Source organism: Lagenorhynchus albirostris, chromosome 15, assembly GCF_949774975.1.
Source record: "Lagenorhynchus albirostris chromosome 15, mLagAlb1.1, whole genome shotgun sequence".
NCBI classification, from domain to species: Eukaryota; Metazoa; Chordata; class Mammalia; order Artiodactyla; family Delphinidae; genus Lagenorhynchus; species Lagenorhynchus albirostris.
Genome location: NC_083109.1, coordinates 59,334,294 through 59,351,254, shown reverse-complemented (window position 1 = coordinate 59,351,254; position 16,961 = coordinate 59,334,294). Strand labels below are relative to the sequence as shown.

Below are 16,961 nucleotides of genomic sequence, written 5' to 3'. Positions count from 1 at the left end.
GGTGTGAACTGGCTTGATCCCTTGACTGGATTAAACTGATCTCCCTCTACCCTAACTGTCTGGAAGCAACAGTAAATCCTCTCTGAAAAAAGATACCATCATTCCAAACTTCAAATTATCTCTACGATTCTTCATACACAACATCTGGCATTCAGTCGAAAATACCAGATACATGCGAAGACAAGAATGTATTCAAAATCAAGACAAAAACAAGAAATAAGGGACTTTTGGCTACAGGCCAGTGAGAAGGTTAACAAATCCTCTCCCCAAAAAGCAACTATAAAACTGAACAAAATTGACAAAAACAACGGTTTTAGCACTCTAGAAACTGGCTTCAAAGGCTTACAACTTGAGAGGTGTTTACCCTTGAAAACTGCTGAATTTCCCATTAGAACAGTGGGAACAATAATGACAGTACAACAATAAATGGCAACCGACATTCTGTCTCAAGTGTCGGGGCGATAGGGAGGGGTGGAGACTTTGGTGACCTGGAGTACTTTTGCCCCATCTACAAAGGGCAGGGGTGCTGGGCTCCAAACAAAGTCAACAGTACATGTAGGCCCAGAGTCACAGATCCTCAAGTTTAAGAAAACCTAGAAATCTATATTTCAACATAAAATCTCATAATTTTTAAATGTTGGCAACTTTAAAAAAAAGTTTTTTTAATACGCTGTGCAAGGGCACCAGTTTCCAAACTCAGTCCTACAGGCTCCCTAACCGCAGACAACCAAATGCAGTCATGCCCCTGGCAGACTCTCGGTATTATCTACTGTATTGTGATTTTCAACAATGTCATTTTTTTCAGTCATTACTCTGAAGTTCAGCTTTTCTCTCTTCATCTAGAAACAGAGCTAATGAAACAGGCTTGTGGATTAATTCACCGTTATTCATTCTCTCCTGTCACTTTCAATTCAGTTCACTGAGTTAGAGTGGTCTACAGAGGGGCAATAATGGGCATCAGGCCTGCTGCCAGGGGAGGTGGGGAGCGGGGAAGGGCCAGGAACTTCTTGACATCAGTCTGACCTGGGTTGGAATCCTCAGCTCTGCCCATTTACCAGCCATGGGAACTTGGGCCACGTATTAACTTACTTGAGGCTCAGTGTCATCATCCGAAAAGTAAAGACACCATCACCTATGCTGGAATGTTATTGGCATGTTAACATCACGCACCAGCTCGGGCAGCCCAGTACCAAGGCCTCAAGCCCCCACCACAACCCTGCGAGGCGGATCCCGTTATCACCCTTAGTTTACACACGAGGAAACAGAAGCTCAGAGAGAAGGTGTCCCAGAGAGCTCATGTGTGACAAGTCGCTGAGCGGGGATTTCAACCCTGCCGTCCGATCGCCAAGCTACATAGAGGGCCCAGCCCAGCAGCCAGCAGAGACAAGGGAGCAGAGCAACGCTCATTCCCGTCGGATCCTTCTCTTCAGACTTCATTTTATTCATTCTGCATGGCAAGGTCATTCCAATGGCTTTAAGAACAACCATAAGAAGTCATTGATCTTATCTTTTCCAACTCTGAGCAGCTGAAGAAACACCTGCCCCCTCTCTCGTGAGGTTTTTAATCAAACACTCAAGGGCAGGAAAGAGGTTTTAATCAGCCAATCCTACACCCGTGAATGGTTAATGAACGCTGCCAACAATGATGACACAAGCCCTCGGCAACTACTCCAGAGCTAAGCTAGTTTGGTCTTTCCTTTGCTTCTAATTGGCCAGGAGGCTGCCCAGCACACCCTCCTCGACAAAAGCAAAGCCAGAGACTGCTCATCAGTCTCTTCAGGATGCAAGTGTAGAAATCATGCTAAGATGCAGGGAGACAGCAAGAAGGTGAAGCCTGGCGATGTCTTGCGAACGTGTAGGTGCTTCTGTGATTATCAGGGCCAAGTAACAAAAAGATAAGAATTCTAGTCTGGATGGGAATAGGTAGAGCCATTCTTCATGGTTAAAAGGTCAGAGCCTCGGGCTTCCCTGGTGGTGCAGTGGTTGAGAGTCCGCCTGCCAATACAGGGGACACGGGTTCGTGCCCCGGTCCGGGAAGATCCCACATGCAGTGGAGCGGCTGGGCCCGTGAGCCATGGCCGCTGGGCCTGCGCGTCCGGAGCCTGTGCTCCGCAACAGGAGAGGCCACAACAGTGAGAGGCCCACGTACTGCAAAAAATAAAAATAAAAGGTCAGAGCCTCAAGAGGGGGTGAGGTGGAGAAAGAGATTAAAAGTTTAAAGGGTGTTTGGGAGAAGAGGGTAGCTGGTTAAACATTTATGGGGGGGCGGGTCTATGAACTGAAGCAGGTGCTTCACATGAGAGTCTCACTGAAGCCTCCTGACAGCCTGGCAGGGAGACCAGATGCTCTGCCTTTACAGGTGCAAACAATGAGGGCACAGAGGGGCATTTTCCCAGGATCATGCCAGACTTACCCTCAGAGTCTGACTCCAAAGCCAGGGCTGCCTCTGCCATGCCCAGGAGCTGCCCAGAGCCTGGTGGTCTATTCCACACCAGTTCCTCTGAGGTAGCTGCCCCCCAGTCAGGTAAGAAGGAAATGAGAAGAAACACAAGGGCCCAGCAAGCCAAGGAGGACTCTCGGAAATGCCATGTCCTCAAACAGCCATCAACCAGCCCTACGGCATCCCCACACAGAGGCTCAGGGAAGCATCCTGTACATAAAATGTCACCGAGACGACTGAGGCTGACATCCGAGGTGGCCAAGGCAGCTGGCTGTGGTTTCTACGAGGACTGAGGCCCTTGACACCGGCTCTTCTCTGAACTGGCCCCCTATGTCCCTGACTTTTAAGGAAGGGAGCTGGGAACACAGAAGAGAAATCAACGATGACAGGAATCCCTCTTGCAGCCATCCCCTGACCCCAACAGGACCCACATTCATTTCTGAAAATGAGCAACTGGTGAGATGAACAGGGATGAAAGATCTGCTGAAGGGGTGAGAGAAAAGGGAAAGGAGACACGCCAACATGAGAGGGAAAGGCAAAGGGTTCGCTTCAGTGGGCAGAGAATTTCCACAAACACCTCTACCAAACACGGTGAGCACTGATTTTCTGCTGTGAAAGGAGGTGAACTAGCAAAAGGTGACACATTTTACTCAGCAGTGACACTGATATCACAGTAACAAGAAGGATTTGGGAATTCAGGGCGGCAGCCACAAGCAGGGTCTGAAAGAACCTGCTCTTTTAAATGTGCGAGTGGGGTGGAACACAGGATGCTGTTTATACGACATGACACACTTCAAAGTTCAGATCCAAAGCAAACCGCTTCAGACAGATCACATCTGTACCACAGAGAAGAGAGATGAAGGTCCCCACCACTCACAGGGCTACTGTGTGAACTGAGCGAGTTAATTTATATAAAAGACTAACAAAGTGCTAGGCTAGCACCAAGTACCCATGAGTGTTGAATTATTATTAGTAGCATTATCCCTGTCATCAGAGACACAGCAGCACAGGACAAGGGAAATGCTGTGACAATTTTAAAATGGATGGCAGCAGAACTATAAGCTCAGAGACCTGCCTGGTTTCTGCTGCTGTTGTTGAAGACAGATTTAATTATGAAATGCCGTGCTATCCTTGTGCATAAAGTTAGAACAGATTATTAGTTTCACAGCAATTGCCACACCATGTCGGTGAGATAAGCACCTTAGCTGCAGGTCCCCCAAGCCCCTCGGAGACCACAACACATGGCTCTGAGAATTCTGCACAAAGGTTGACTTCATTTAAATTAAGAAACCAGACAACACCCTAACTGACTGCAAGTAAGACATCCTTACCACGGATTTCTGCACCACCACGTGCCACTGGCCCCCACCAGTCCCGCACGATGATTGCCTTGCCCGCTATTAAAAAATAAACACAAATTAAAAGAACAAGAGAAAGGAACATCCTCCGGGATGCATCAGGCCGAGCAGTACCTGTTTCGGTTTTGCTGGAGAAGCCTGCTGCCTGTTTGATCGCGGCTGCTGTTAGTGCTAATCCTCGACTCCTCTTCAAGCCATGCTGCAGGACGGCCTCAAACTGGGCACACAGACAGGTTACCCTGCGAGAGAACCAATGATTCATCAATCCACCCTGTGAAGGCAGAGAAACAACAGGGCGGCCCTGGCATCTCCAGGGAGCTGGTGAGGGTACACACTAGACACCTGGATTTACAGACAGGTAACTGACATGTAACTGACTCCACACCCATCTCCATTCATGTTCATTTCACATAACTTAGGGAAGACCTGCACAGTCTAGCCAAGTTCATCAGACTGGTGAAAGCACAGTAACAATTCACAAGAAACAAGGGGAAATGGAACTGGTGCCAGCCAGCAGGGGAAAAGAAAAAAAAAAAAGCCAATTTAAAAACAAATCAGTTCTGTGTGGGGAGGGGTTGGGTGTTAATTGTATCCAATTCACAAGTTTCAACTCTCATTCATATCATGTCCTTTATGAAACAAGATTATCTTTTAAGAGATTGAATTCACCAGCCTGCCAAATTGGAAACACTGTGTAATTTCATGGCCTGTTACATATCCTAAAAAATAATATGAATTCTGATTCCTGTCCTTTATTTTGTTGTAAGAGATTACATTGTGAAGTCAGATCCGGAGTTGATGGAATTGTCAATTACGTTACAATTACTGTGCATTTAACTGAATTGATTTATCAGTAACCAAAGAAATGGGAGATTCAGGAACATGTTCACAGAGAGATGAGGTCACAGCAACTACACTCAATTCTTAACAATCCTCACAGGGATCCTGGGCCCCCAGCCCAATTGGGTCTGTGGACTTCAAAGACCCTTCCAATCATTCATGCAACAAATGTTAAGAAATCCTGAACTTCTCCTATGTGCCAGGCACTGTTCTAGGCTCTGAGGATATGAAGGTGGGAGTGAGACAGAAAAGGTCTCTGCCTCACCACATTTCCATGGTTCTAGCGGGGAAGATACACAAACAAATAAGCTAACCAGACCATATCAGTTGATGAGATCTTTGAAGAAAATAAAACAGGATGAGGTGGCAGGTGGAGCCAGGGCAAGAACAGGCTTAGATTCTGTGGCCCGAATGGAGGTAACCTTATGACCTGGATATGACAAGAGGCAGCAGGCTGGGCAGACAGACCCAGTGCAAAGACCCTGCAGCCACCACCATCTGGCTCATCCTTGCGTAACTGCAGGCATTTCCTGCTCCACCCACCCCCACACCTGTAGTTATAATACTACAAGTGTCTATCACTCTGTGGGTGGTAAAACATCTTCACATCCATGATCTCACTAGCTCCTCCCATCAACATTATGATATGGTTGAGGCAGGTATTATTATCTCCATTTTACACGTCAAGAAACTGAGGCTTAGAGACATTTAAGAGACAGTACCTAGTAAGTACATAATTAGCAGCAACATGGGTACTCCAGCCCTACCCACCCCCATGCTGATCCAAGGTAGTTTCCACTACACCCCATGCCACCAAGACAAACATGCTTTATTCTAAGACAAAAGTCAACTCCCTCCCATATGCCACCTTTACTCAAGTCTTCTGTCTACACCAGAAAACGCTAACCCAGCATCAGCAAATACACAGCACACGAATATTTATCCTCTAGTCTGTGCCCATCACAGACATCACTAATCCATCCCAGAATTCTAGGCTACTACTGCCAATAATCAAAGTTAGCCCTCCAGGAGTTTGGGGGAGAATGGATACATGTATATGTATGGCTGAGTCACTTTGCTGTGCACCTGAAACTATCACATTGTTAATCGGTTATACCCCAATATAAAATAAAAACTTTTTAAAAAAAAGTTCGTCCTCCACAGGAAGGAGCCCTACCTGGCATCCCAAACTGAACTTGTCCTCAACTACACTATTTGGTTTCCAACTCCTACCTTGTCCTCCTGGCTCCCCTGCACCTAGCTCACTCAGTGCCTGGAACACAGTGTGTGCTCCGTAAATGCTTTTTCAGTGGATAGGTATAAAGGTGATTAACCTTGAACCCTGGGTCCCAGAATACTCCCTCACATTGATACAGCCCTTTTTGCTGTGGCAGATGTCACTCTTAAATATTAGATGTGCATATGCTAGTCTCTCTGCATATCCACACAGGCACACATCTGAGGGCTCCCTGAAAGCTGGGACACCCGCCAAAACTATCTAAATCCCACAGGAACCAAAAGCAAGGCATAGCAAAACGGAGCTGACCAGGGCCCTGTTTCAGGGTGGGGTGGGGAGGAGGGCAAAAACCTTGGTCTGTGTTTAGAGTTCTCCATAATAAACCACATCTTTAAACGAATCATCTGCAAATACAATGATTAACCCAACAATCCCCGTCGGTTTGTTTGGCTCCAGTGCACAAGTCAGTAACTGCCCCACCAACTCTATAATAACATCTGGCCCCTAAGGGGAATGGAATACAGGTGAACAACACAAACCCAGTCCCCAGGGTTTGCTTACATCAGCAGCATTCCCTTCTAGATGCACATAGGTCACAATCAACCCAACACAGCAGAAAACCCAGGTGGGCGTTAGTCCTATAATTAGTTTATTATGATGCCTGCCTTGCTGAAGGCCATTCTACTTAACACCCTTTCCATGTCCCCTTTTCACCTCCCCATTTGACCTGAGCTTATATTTACAGGTCATTCAAGACTTAGCTCAAGGGTCCCCTCCTCCAGGAAGCCTTCCTGAGTGCTTCCTCATGCTGAGCTTCCTTCTGCTGCAGCACTTGGTCAACCTCTGTTAATAATCTGCTTTCCACAGCTGTCTCCTCTTGCTAACTTGAGTTTCCAGAGAGCAAGAATCACGCCTCATTCACCTTAGTGGCGACAGCACCTAGCACAATGCCTGCCATCTGTGGTATATGTGACCAATATGGTCCCTCCCCTCGAAGAACTCAGAACATGGACTTTATGTATACTTAGGTGAGAGATGCATCTCAGGAGATCTTGTATAATCTGGAATCCAAATCCAGGTCAGTTAAGACTAGGGAACCAAGGGACTTCCCTGGTGGTCCAGTGGGTAGGACTCTGCGCTCCCAATGCAGGGGGCCCAGGTTCAATCCCTGGTCAGGGAACTAGATCCCACATGCATGCCACAACTAGGAGTCCACATGCTCCAACTAAGAAGTCCACATGCCGCAACTAAAAGATCCTGCATGCTGCAACTAAGACCTGGTGCTGCCAAAATTAATTAATTAATAATAATAAAAAATAAAATTTTTTTTAAAAAGACTAGGGAACCAAGGAGAACACACTGGTCCAACTACATGAATCTAAGCCCTTCAGCTTGTAGTGGGCACGCTCTGGGCACTGATTTATAATCATGTCACCTGAAGATTTTCCATTTCTTCTCACCTTGACTCAGGCATATGATACTTTCTGCAAAAATGAAAGGGGCACCTGCTTTCATGGAGCTCATTATTTTCTCAGCTCAGTCTCTCCTGTTTCCCAGAATGCTCTCTGCTGAGTGCTCTCTGACACGCGGCAGGGGAGGGGAGGCGGTGGGAGGATTGGCTGCCTCCACGGCATTTTCTCACATCTAACTTCTACTATCAGTTAATGAATTGGCCATGTTCTTAATTTAAGCAGGGCACTTAACAGTGAATGTTTTAATTTTTTTAAAAAGCACCAGCCAAGAAAATCACTTCAAGTTTTTATGCATATAGCTGTTTACCAGATGAATGGATAAATAAAATGTGGTATATCGACACAATGGACTACTATTCAGCAATAAAAAGGAATAAAGTATTGACACAAGGATGAGCCTTGAAAATATCACGCTAAGGGAAAGACGTCACACCAAAAGCCATACGTTGTATGATTCCATGAAATGTCGGGAAAAGGTAAATACATAGAAACTGCAAGTGGATTAGTGTCGCCTAAGGCTGAAATTAGGAATTTACTGTAAATTGGCACAAGGGAACTCTCTGGGGCAATGAAAATGTTCTGAACCTGAATTGTGGTGATGGTTACATAACTCTATAAATTTACTTTAAAAAAAATCACTGCATTGTACATGTACAAGGAGTAGATTTTTATGGTAAGTAAATTAGACTTCAGTTAAGCTGTTTTAAAAAAACCTGCCCTCGAGGTCCCGGGAAAAGCTTGCTGAAGGAGTTAACGAGTGGAAAATGAAATAACCTCCTCCTGCTGACTTTAAAACTCTCTCACCAGGGCCGGCACAGCTGGATATTGCACGAGCTTAACTGGTTTGCTGCTAAAATTCTGCAAGCACTGGTTTTCCTCAGCTGTGTCCTAAATTTCAAGACTGCTTAACCTGCCACATTAATCTATAATAAGAATCCTAAGAATCCTGTACTTTTTTATGGCAAATGTTAGACATTTATGGCAAATGTGAGACAGAAAGGATCAGCAATGAAAGCTGCATTTTAAGAACTGCATCAAATTAACCTCCTAACAGCATAATTTCAAATTGATCCTTTCACTATGTTACAGCTTTACTAGAACCTTTTGGTGAAAAGTACAATCATGAAAATGGATTGGATCATCCTCGTGTGGAAAGCTCCAATGTCACCTAGAACGGAGTCGACTGTACCCATAAAAACGGGCCATTAACAGCATTAGCCATACCTCAGATTTAAGACAGTGCAATCATCAACTACAGCAAGGCCATCACATGACAGTCATTTGAAATGGGCCATGCCCTACATTTATGTGTTATAAATTTCAGAAAAGTTCACATCCTTTAACCGCTGAATTCTACTGGCAGAAATCAATCCTCAGTTGTAATCTGTAAGTCAGATAAAGATTTAAGAATGAAAATATTCAAAACATTATTTACAACTGTGGAAAGTTAAAAACACAAAGATTTGACACTTGGGGAATTGGTTAAACGGTAATACAGCACAAAATCGAATGCCATTTAGCCCTTATTTACCAAGAGCTTATAATGATAAGCCAACAGGTTTATTACATAAAATGAAAAATAAGCAGGGTACAAAACTGTATATTAAGTATGTTTTCAACTATGCTAAAAAAAAACACAAAAAAATCTGAAGGGGATTATGTGAAAAATTAAGAGCAACTTGGTAAAATAATTACTGTTGATGTCTTTCTTGCCTCTATGCTTTTCTGACTTAGCTTTTTTTTCTAAAACAAGCATTTAAAAAGTATTCATGTATCAAGAACCAGAAATATTGCTACCTTGCGCTAAAAAGAATCAAAAAATATGGCATCAAAGTTATGGTGAGAGGGCTTCCCTGGTGGCACAGTGGTTGAGAGTCCGCCTGCCAATGCAGGGGACACAGGTTCGTGCCCTGGTCCAGGAAGATCCCACATGCTGCAGAGCGGCTAGGCCTGTGAGCCATGGCCACTGAGCCTGCACGTCTGAAGCCTGTGCTCCGCAGCGGGAGAGGCCACAACAGTGAGAGGCCCGTGTACCGCAAAAAAAAAAAAAAAAAAAGGGAAAGAAAAAGTTATGAAAAAAAACATGCAACTATTAAAATGCTTACTGGAAACTTGAAATGGCATGTTTTTTTAAAGCTTGGATTATAATGTTAAGTGAAAAAAAGCATATCTACAAAAAGATATAAAAAAGTTTCTAACCCACAAATTTAAAATACTGCAATAAAAGAAACTGTAACATTAAAAGTTGATTTTTTTAAGTCAACAAAATGGTGGAGGCAAACTACATTCACAACAGTAACAACAGTAAAATAAATCATATTTTTAATAAGAAAGACATGTCCTATATGAAGAAAAACATTCTTAAAAGGTGTAAAGCTCAAAATAAATAGAAATATTGTTTTCCTAAATGAGAAGATTTATTAAAATAAAAATGTTAATTCTTCCCAAATTAATGTATATATTTAATACAATTCCAATACTAATCACAGGAAGGACTTGGCCTAGTGTGGTTTTGGGTACAGAGATAAACAAATTGATGAAGCAGTATAGAGAATCGCCCTCCAAAAGTCCAAATGAATATGGAAATATTTTATATATAATAATGGTAGCCCTTCAACTCAGATGGGCAAGAATGGGCTATTTAACCAGTGGCACTGACCCAAGTGGTTATAGGGCTGAAAGAAAATAAAAATAAACTTCTGCCTCAAACCATCACAGAGCTAAATTCCAGATGGGTTAAGATCAAAAAAATATATAAGTGGAGAAAAAATGATAGAGAAAAATACAGAAGAACTTCAGGACAGAATACTCTCAAAGCAAAATTTTATTAAAGGTTCATAGAATTAACCACGTAAAATGTTTAAATTTCAACACGGCAAAAGATATAAATATGGTAAAACAATAAATGATAGACTGGAGAAAATATTTACAGCACATAACTGAAAAAAATTAAGGGCCATAGTACACGAAGAGCTTCCACAAATGGACCAAAAAAAGCCATGCAACTCAAAAAATTAAAAGACTATTATTAAAGAAGGTGAACCAACAAACCATGAAGGGAGGAAATACAGTTGGCCAATAAACATAGGAAAAGATATCCAGTCTCACTAGTGACCAGGAAAGTGTCACAGATACTAAGATATCAACTTAGGACTATCAATTTCAAACCAGTCACAGACCTAGCAAGAGTGCATGTAAATGGGTACTGCTGATTGGAATATAAACGTGAATTCCTACATCCTTCTGCAAAGAGACCAGGCAGTACAATTTTTTTAAATGCCTGTACCCTTTGACCCAGCAATCCTACGTCTAGGAATTTATCCTATAAAAATAAAAGCACTACTAATTAGAAAATGAGCAAAAACCATGAATAGATATTTCACCAGAGGATACACACGTATAAGAACAGGAAAATACATTCAACATCATTAGCCATTGGGGAAATGCACATTAACACTACAGTGAGATATGTCTACACACCCATAGGGATGGCCAAAATAGAAAATCATGAGAGTACTAAATGCTGACAAGGATGCAGAGAAACTGGATCACTCACACGTTGCTGGTGGGAATGTAAATGGTACAGCCAGTCTGGAAAACAGTCGGCAGTTTCTTATAAAACTAAATATGCAAATATCATACAACCCAGCAATTGTACTCTTGAGTACTTATCTCAAAGAAATGAAAACTTATGTTCACACAAACAACCTGTACTTAAATGTTTATAGCAGCATTATTTCCAGTAGCCAAAAACTGAAAACAACACAGATGTCCTTCAATGAATAAACAGATTGTGGTCCATCCAGACCACGGAGTACTACTCAGCAATAAAAAGAAACACGCTACGGATACATACAACAATCTGGATGACTCTCAAGGAAATTACCCTGAGTGAAAAAAAAAAAGCCAATCCCAAAAATTACACACTGTATGATTCCATTTACATAACATTCTTGGAATGACAAAATTATAGAAATGGAGAACAGATTGGTAGTTGCCAGGAGTTAGGGATGGGGAGGGAGGGGACAGGAGGGAGGTGGGCATAGTTATAAAAAAGCAACAGGAGGAACCCTGTGGTGATGAAACCATTCTGTATCTTGACTGTGGTGGGGGACACATGAACCTACAGAGTGATAAAACTGCACAGAAGTAAACACACACACACACACAAATAAGTATAAGTAAAACTAGCGAAATTTGAAATGCCGGCCTAGAATTTTACAAGATGTGACCACTGGGGAAAACTGGGTAAAGGGTAAATGGGATCTTTCTACATTATTTCTTACAACTGCATGTGAATCTATAATTATCTCAAAATTAAAAGTTGAAATAGGGCTTCCCTGGTGGCACAGTGGTTAAGAATCCACCTGCTAATGCAGGGGACATGGGTTCGAGCCCTGGGCCAGGAAGATCCCACATGCCACAGAGCGACTAAGCCCGTGCACCACAACTACTGAGCCCGCGCTCTACAGCCTGCGAGCCACAACTACTGAGCCCACATGTTACAACTACTGAAGCCTGCGCACCCAGAGCCCATGCTCCACAGCAAGAGAAGCCACCGCAATGAGAAGCCCACGCACTGCAACAAAGACCCAATGCAGCCAAAAATAAATAAAATAAATTTATTTTTTTTAAAGTTGAAATAAACAATTAAATATAAAAGCATTAGTAGGCAAAGACATACATATACACAAATATTTTTATTGCGGCATTGTTATAATAGTAAAAGCAGAAACACAACTAGACACAACCTGAACGTCCATTAACAGGAAAACAGTAAATAAGTTACAGCACCTCCACACTACAAAATATTATGTAGAAATTTTAAAAGAATGAGACGCCAAACCTAAACAACCTAGAAGCACCTTTCTTCCCCACATTTTAAGGTCTCGGAAATCCAAGCGTGCCTCATAATTGATGAACTTATCCAATTAAATCTGGCACTAGTTTTTCTTTCTTAATTACACATAAAGAAGCCATGGATGGTAGGCTGCACCATTATGTTACCTAGGGACCTGAAACAATGTCCATAATACACGGCCAAGTTATTTAAAAAAAAAAAAAAGCAAGTTACAGTGTCATATAAATGGTATGATTCCCATTTGAAGGAGGAGGGAGAGAAAGAGGAAGAGGACTGGGCTTCCATAAGCCTGTCCTCTCAATTATTTGCATCATCTACCATCAGATGGGTAGACTTAAGCATCCTTGAAAATTCAGGCAAACTCATCTAGAGCAAGGATAATGAGGGCTGGGGTTAAGGCTGGGCTCCTCCTCCTCAGCATGACGGCACCAGCGTACAAGGCTCTCTCCCACTCCTTGCTGTGCCAGGGGTGCTGGGACCAGTGCATCAGATCAGCGCAGGGCTCTCAATTAGTCCTCCATGCTTTGGCCTAGAGCACCCTCTCTCTGTGCTAAGTAAATGGAACGAAAGTAAATTGCAGCCCAGAGATAATGAGCCAAAAAGATCTCTGAGAAAGGTGGCAGCCACCTAGAAGAAACCAAAATTGGTTTTAGTTTTATCTCAGAAACCCTACAGAGATAAATTCCAGATGGATCAAAGGCTTAACTGTACACATTAAAAATCTTGTAAGTAAATGTAAAAGACCACATGCATACTCTAACATCGAGGAAGATCTTAAAACACTGAAAACACAGAAACTGGTAGGTTGGTATATGGAATCAGTACAAAGACATTTAACCATGTAAAAATTTTTAAATGTAGTATTGTAATAGATACTATTACCTGTGCCTACAAAGATAATGGACAGATTTGAAAAAAAATATTTGCAATGCAGAAAACAGATGAAAGGTTAATTAATTACTATAATATACAAAGAGCTCTCACAAATTGACAAGGAGACAAATAATCCAACAAGAAATTGGACAAACAATATGAAGCAGCTTTGCCCAAGAGAGCAAAGCCAAATAGCTCACAAATATTAAAAAAAAAAAACAACTGAAATTCACTAGCAATCAACATGCAAATTAAAATGACAGTGAGCCACCACTTTTCAACCATCAGACTGAAAACTTCAAAACAACACTCAAAACTATTATTAGGAAGGAAGAAAAGGGTAGTTTCATGCACTGCCAGTAGACATTTTTAGAAAGATACCTGACCACAACTATTAAAAATAAACACATTCTCTTTGGCCCAGCAACCCAACCTGGAAATCTCTGCCAAAAAAAATCCTTAGTACATAAGAAAACATGCTCAAGGATGTCTGTTGTTTCACTGTCCATAGTAGTAAAAATTGGAAACAAAGTCAGTATTACTTCATAGGCAACTGTTGGTATATCTGCATCATGCAATATAATGCAGGCTTTTAAAAAGAATTTTTAGAACTCTAGCTTGGAAAGGTTTTGTCAGGGTAGTGCCAAGAGAGAAAATACAGATGCAGAACATTATATATAATTCAATTTTTGTAAGACAATGACAATAAAACCTGCGTGCGTGTGTATGTATACACATGTATTTTAATTGTAAAAGATTAAATGAATGTGGAGAAACACACAGAACAAACGATTCTTGATCATTAACATAAGTTACCCAGAGGGAGGGAGAAGAGGATATGGTAGAGAAAAAAGAGGGGGAAAAAAACAGTTGACAAAGAACCAGAAAAAATGCAAGCTTGGTAACAGTGAAAACTCACAAGCCAGTAGTTTTCAAGATACTATCAGTGTGTGTAAAGCAACTATACTCCAATAAAAATTGATTAAAAAAAAAAGATACTGTTCGTGTGAAGGCCTGAGGATGGCAGGCAGGCATGTAAAATGAAGTCAAATGAATGTTCTACCAGAGGAACCAGAAATTAGAAAAATAACCAACTTTTAAACGGGTTAAATCATCATTCCTGACCATTTTTTAAAGTTACGAATATAAACACAGTGGCTGTCTTCTCTGGGGTGCACACACCCTCCAGCTCTGGTCTAGACACAAACACCGCTTGGGATGCTTTGGGCAGATGAGGAGCTTCAAAGTCAGGAACAGGAGATGGCAGCTGAGAAGGAATCAGCTGAAGAAGCTGGTAAATCAAAAGGAAAAAAGAGGATGGAGAAAAGTAAGAGCCCCTCGATGCAGAAGCGGTGAGGAAACGGTTAATGTGTATCAAGTCAGTGGCCAAGGTGGTCCAGTGGTTAAGACTCCAAGCTTCCACTGCAGGGGCATAGGTTCGATCCCTGGTTGGGGAACTAAGATCCCGCATGCTGCACAGTGTGGTAAAAAAAAAAAAAAAAAAAACCAAAGTCAGTGGCCAAGGGATCTTCAAGTTTGGTCAGAGTCCATAGCCCAGGAGAAAGAAAACTCCACACCAAAAGCTTCCTTTAAACAAACAATAGAGTCACAGATGTAGAAAACAAACGTGTGGTTACGGGTGGTGGGGAGGGATAAATTGGGAGATTGGGATTGACATACACACTACCATATATAAAACAGATAACTAATAAGGACCTACTGTATAGCATAGGGAACTCTATTCAATACTCTGTAATGACGTATATGGGAAAAGAATCTAAAAAACAGTGGATGTATCCATATGTGTAACTGACTCACTTTGCTGTACAGCAAAAACTAACACAACATTGTAAATCATCCACACTCCAGTTAAAAAAAACAAATAAGATGCAGGCAACTCTGACGTACAGATGTACCTCTGAAAAAGCAAAGGCCACTCATGATAAAATGTACAGCCTGTTACTAGAGCCAAAAATATAAAAATAAATAAAACAAACAAAATTTAAAACAATATACATTTGTTCTGATTTCTGGTCGTCTCTTAGAGCCAGAGCATTTATGTCTCATCCCCCATGTCAGTCAATCTTACCAAGCCTCAGTCCTAAGCCTTCCGTCCCTTCTCCCAATACCACCACCTCCACTCAGCTTCCTTGCCTACTGCACAGAGCCACGGCCTCTGGCTCCAACCCCAGGTCCCATCTCACCTGCCCATCCCCCTGGCATGCTGATCAGCAGCTACCCTCCTGAAATGCAAATCTGACAACGTCATTATCTTTCTTACCACAGTTTACTATGGGTATATGGTACATGACATAATTTTAGGGGGACCATAAATGCACATTTTTAGGTTAATCATTTTACTATGTCAAGAAAAAAATAGAGGGCTTCCCTGGTGGCGCAGTGGTTGAGAGTCCGCCTGCCGATGCAGGGGACACGAGTTCGTGCCCCGGTCCGGGAAGATCCCACATGCCGCAGAGTGGCTGGGCCCATGAGCCATGGCCGCTGAGCCCGCGTGTCCGGAGCCTGTGCTCCGCAACAGGAGAGGCCACAACAGTGAGAGGCCCGCGTACCAAAAAAAAAGAAAAAAATAGAAGTAGCCATCAATCTTTGATTTCACTGACGGCTTATGACAAGACCAGAGTAGACAAGGCCTTGAATTCACCTCAAGCCAATCTCTGGCTCAGATGGTATACGGAAATGGCAAAAATTGTGAAAAGAGTATACACATAGCCATAGTTTAAGAAATAATACCCTAGTGGATAAAGTTCAAACACTTGCTCATGACAGCAAGCCAAGAACCTACTGACCTTCCAGCCCATCTCCCAACACATACAGCACATCATCCATGATTCCACTACTTTCTCACACACCCCTGCATCTTCACATTTGCTACCTGCTGCCTGGAAGTCCCATCCTGCCCATTTGACCACTAAAGACCCTGTACTCGCCTCTCACGTCTACACTATGTAATTATTACCACGGGCCACCATGCCTGTCTGCAATTTACATGTCCATTGCCCAGGCTCAATTCTGAGTTCCTTGAGAACAGCAATCATCTCATCCAGTTTGCAGCCCCAGTGCCAACCCAGTGACCTATAAACAAGTATCTGCTAAATGAAGGAGTTAATGAGCAATCATTCCAGCCTTTAGTTTCCAAATTAGCCAAAACACTGGTATGTCTAGTCATGGGAAGAAAATGTATTGCGCTTACTAAGTTCTCATTGGGTGTATCAAGCAAATAATATTACATCTAATCCTCACTTCAACCCTAGGAAGTGGGTACCACGATCGTCATCTAATTTTACAGATCGTGCAAGAGAGGCCTGGAGAAGCTGAGCAAGTCCTAAATTACACAGCTGGTAACTGGTGATTTGTGGACCGAGTGGGCATGAAGATAAGTACGCCTGACTCCAAAGCTCATACTTCATGCTCAAGGCCTCTCTCCACACCAGGACAGGGGTGATGCTGATGATGACCGTGCTTACATATGATTTCCTATGGGCCAAGCACTGCTCTCGGCAGCTATCAATATAAACAATATAAATATTAAAATTCACATGGAAATGTGCTCAGATTTGCTAAATGCCCTAGGGCTCCCCATTTGCTAAAAATTATCTTTTTCAAAAAGAAATCAATTCATTTGATCAATAAAGTAAAATGAAAGAATATGCAATGTGGAATTATCTACCACAGAGCCTCAAAGTGGAAACCAAGTGCACAGGGCTGGGGAGATAAGAAATCCAATTAATGAACCCCAGGGCTTTTTGCCAGGATGAGAAGAATTAGAACAACCAGTCAACACCTCAAACCACTAAGAGGCTAGTGAGAAACCTGTGACAAACTGAAGATTAAAAAATCACGTGATGAAATCCAGAGACAT

At 42.4% G+C, this 16,961-nt stretch overlaps 1 protein-coding gene and 1 non-coding gene across 3 annotated transcripts in view; one reads left to right on the top strand and one right to left on the bottom strand.

The window, feature by feature from the left end:
• SNX29 (sorting nexin 29) overlaps positions 1-16,961 on the bottom strand; it is a 554,801-nt gene that overhangs the window by 507,774 nt on the left and 30,066 nt on the right. Inside the window, exons 4-5 of one of the 2 annotated variants that reach the window (XM_060123064.1) lie at positions 3,913-4,037; positions 3,772-3,837 (exon numbers count right to left, since the gene is read on the bottom strand). In XM_060123064.1, the coding sequence (XP_059979047.1) occupies positions 3,772-3,837; positions 3,913-4,037 (191 nt within the window). The remainder of the gene's footprint in view (positions 1-3,771; positions 3,838-3,912; positions 4,038-16,961) is intronic. The other variant, XM_060123065.1, reaches the window with a different exon arrangement.
• Positions 6,983-7,055, top strand: TRNAG-CCC (transfer RNA glycine (anticodon CCC)). Its single transcript has one exon. It is a non-coding gene; the product is annotated as a tRNA-Gly (tRNA).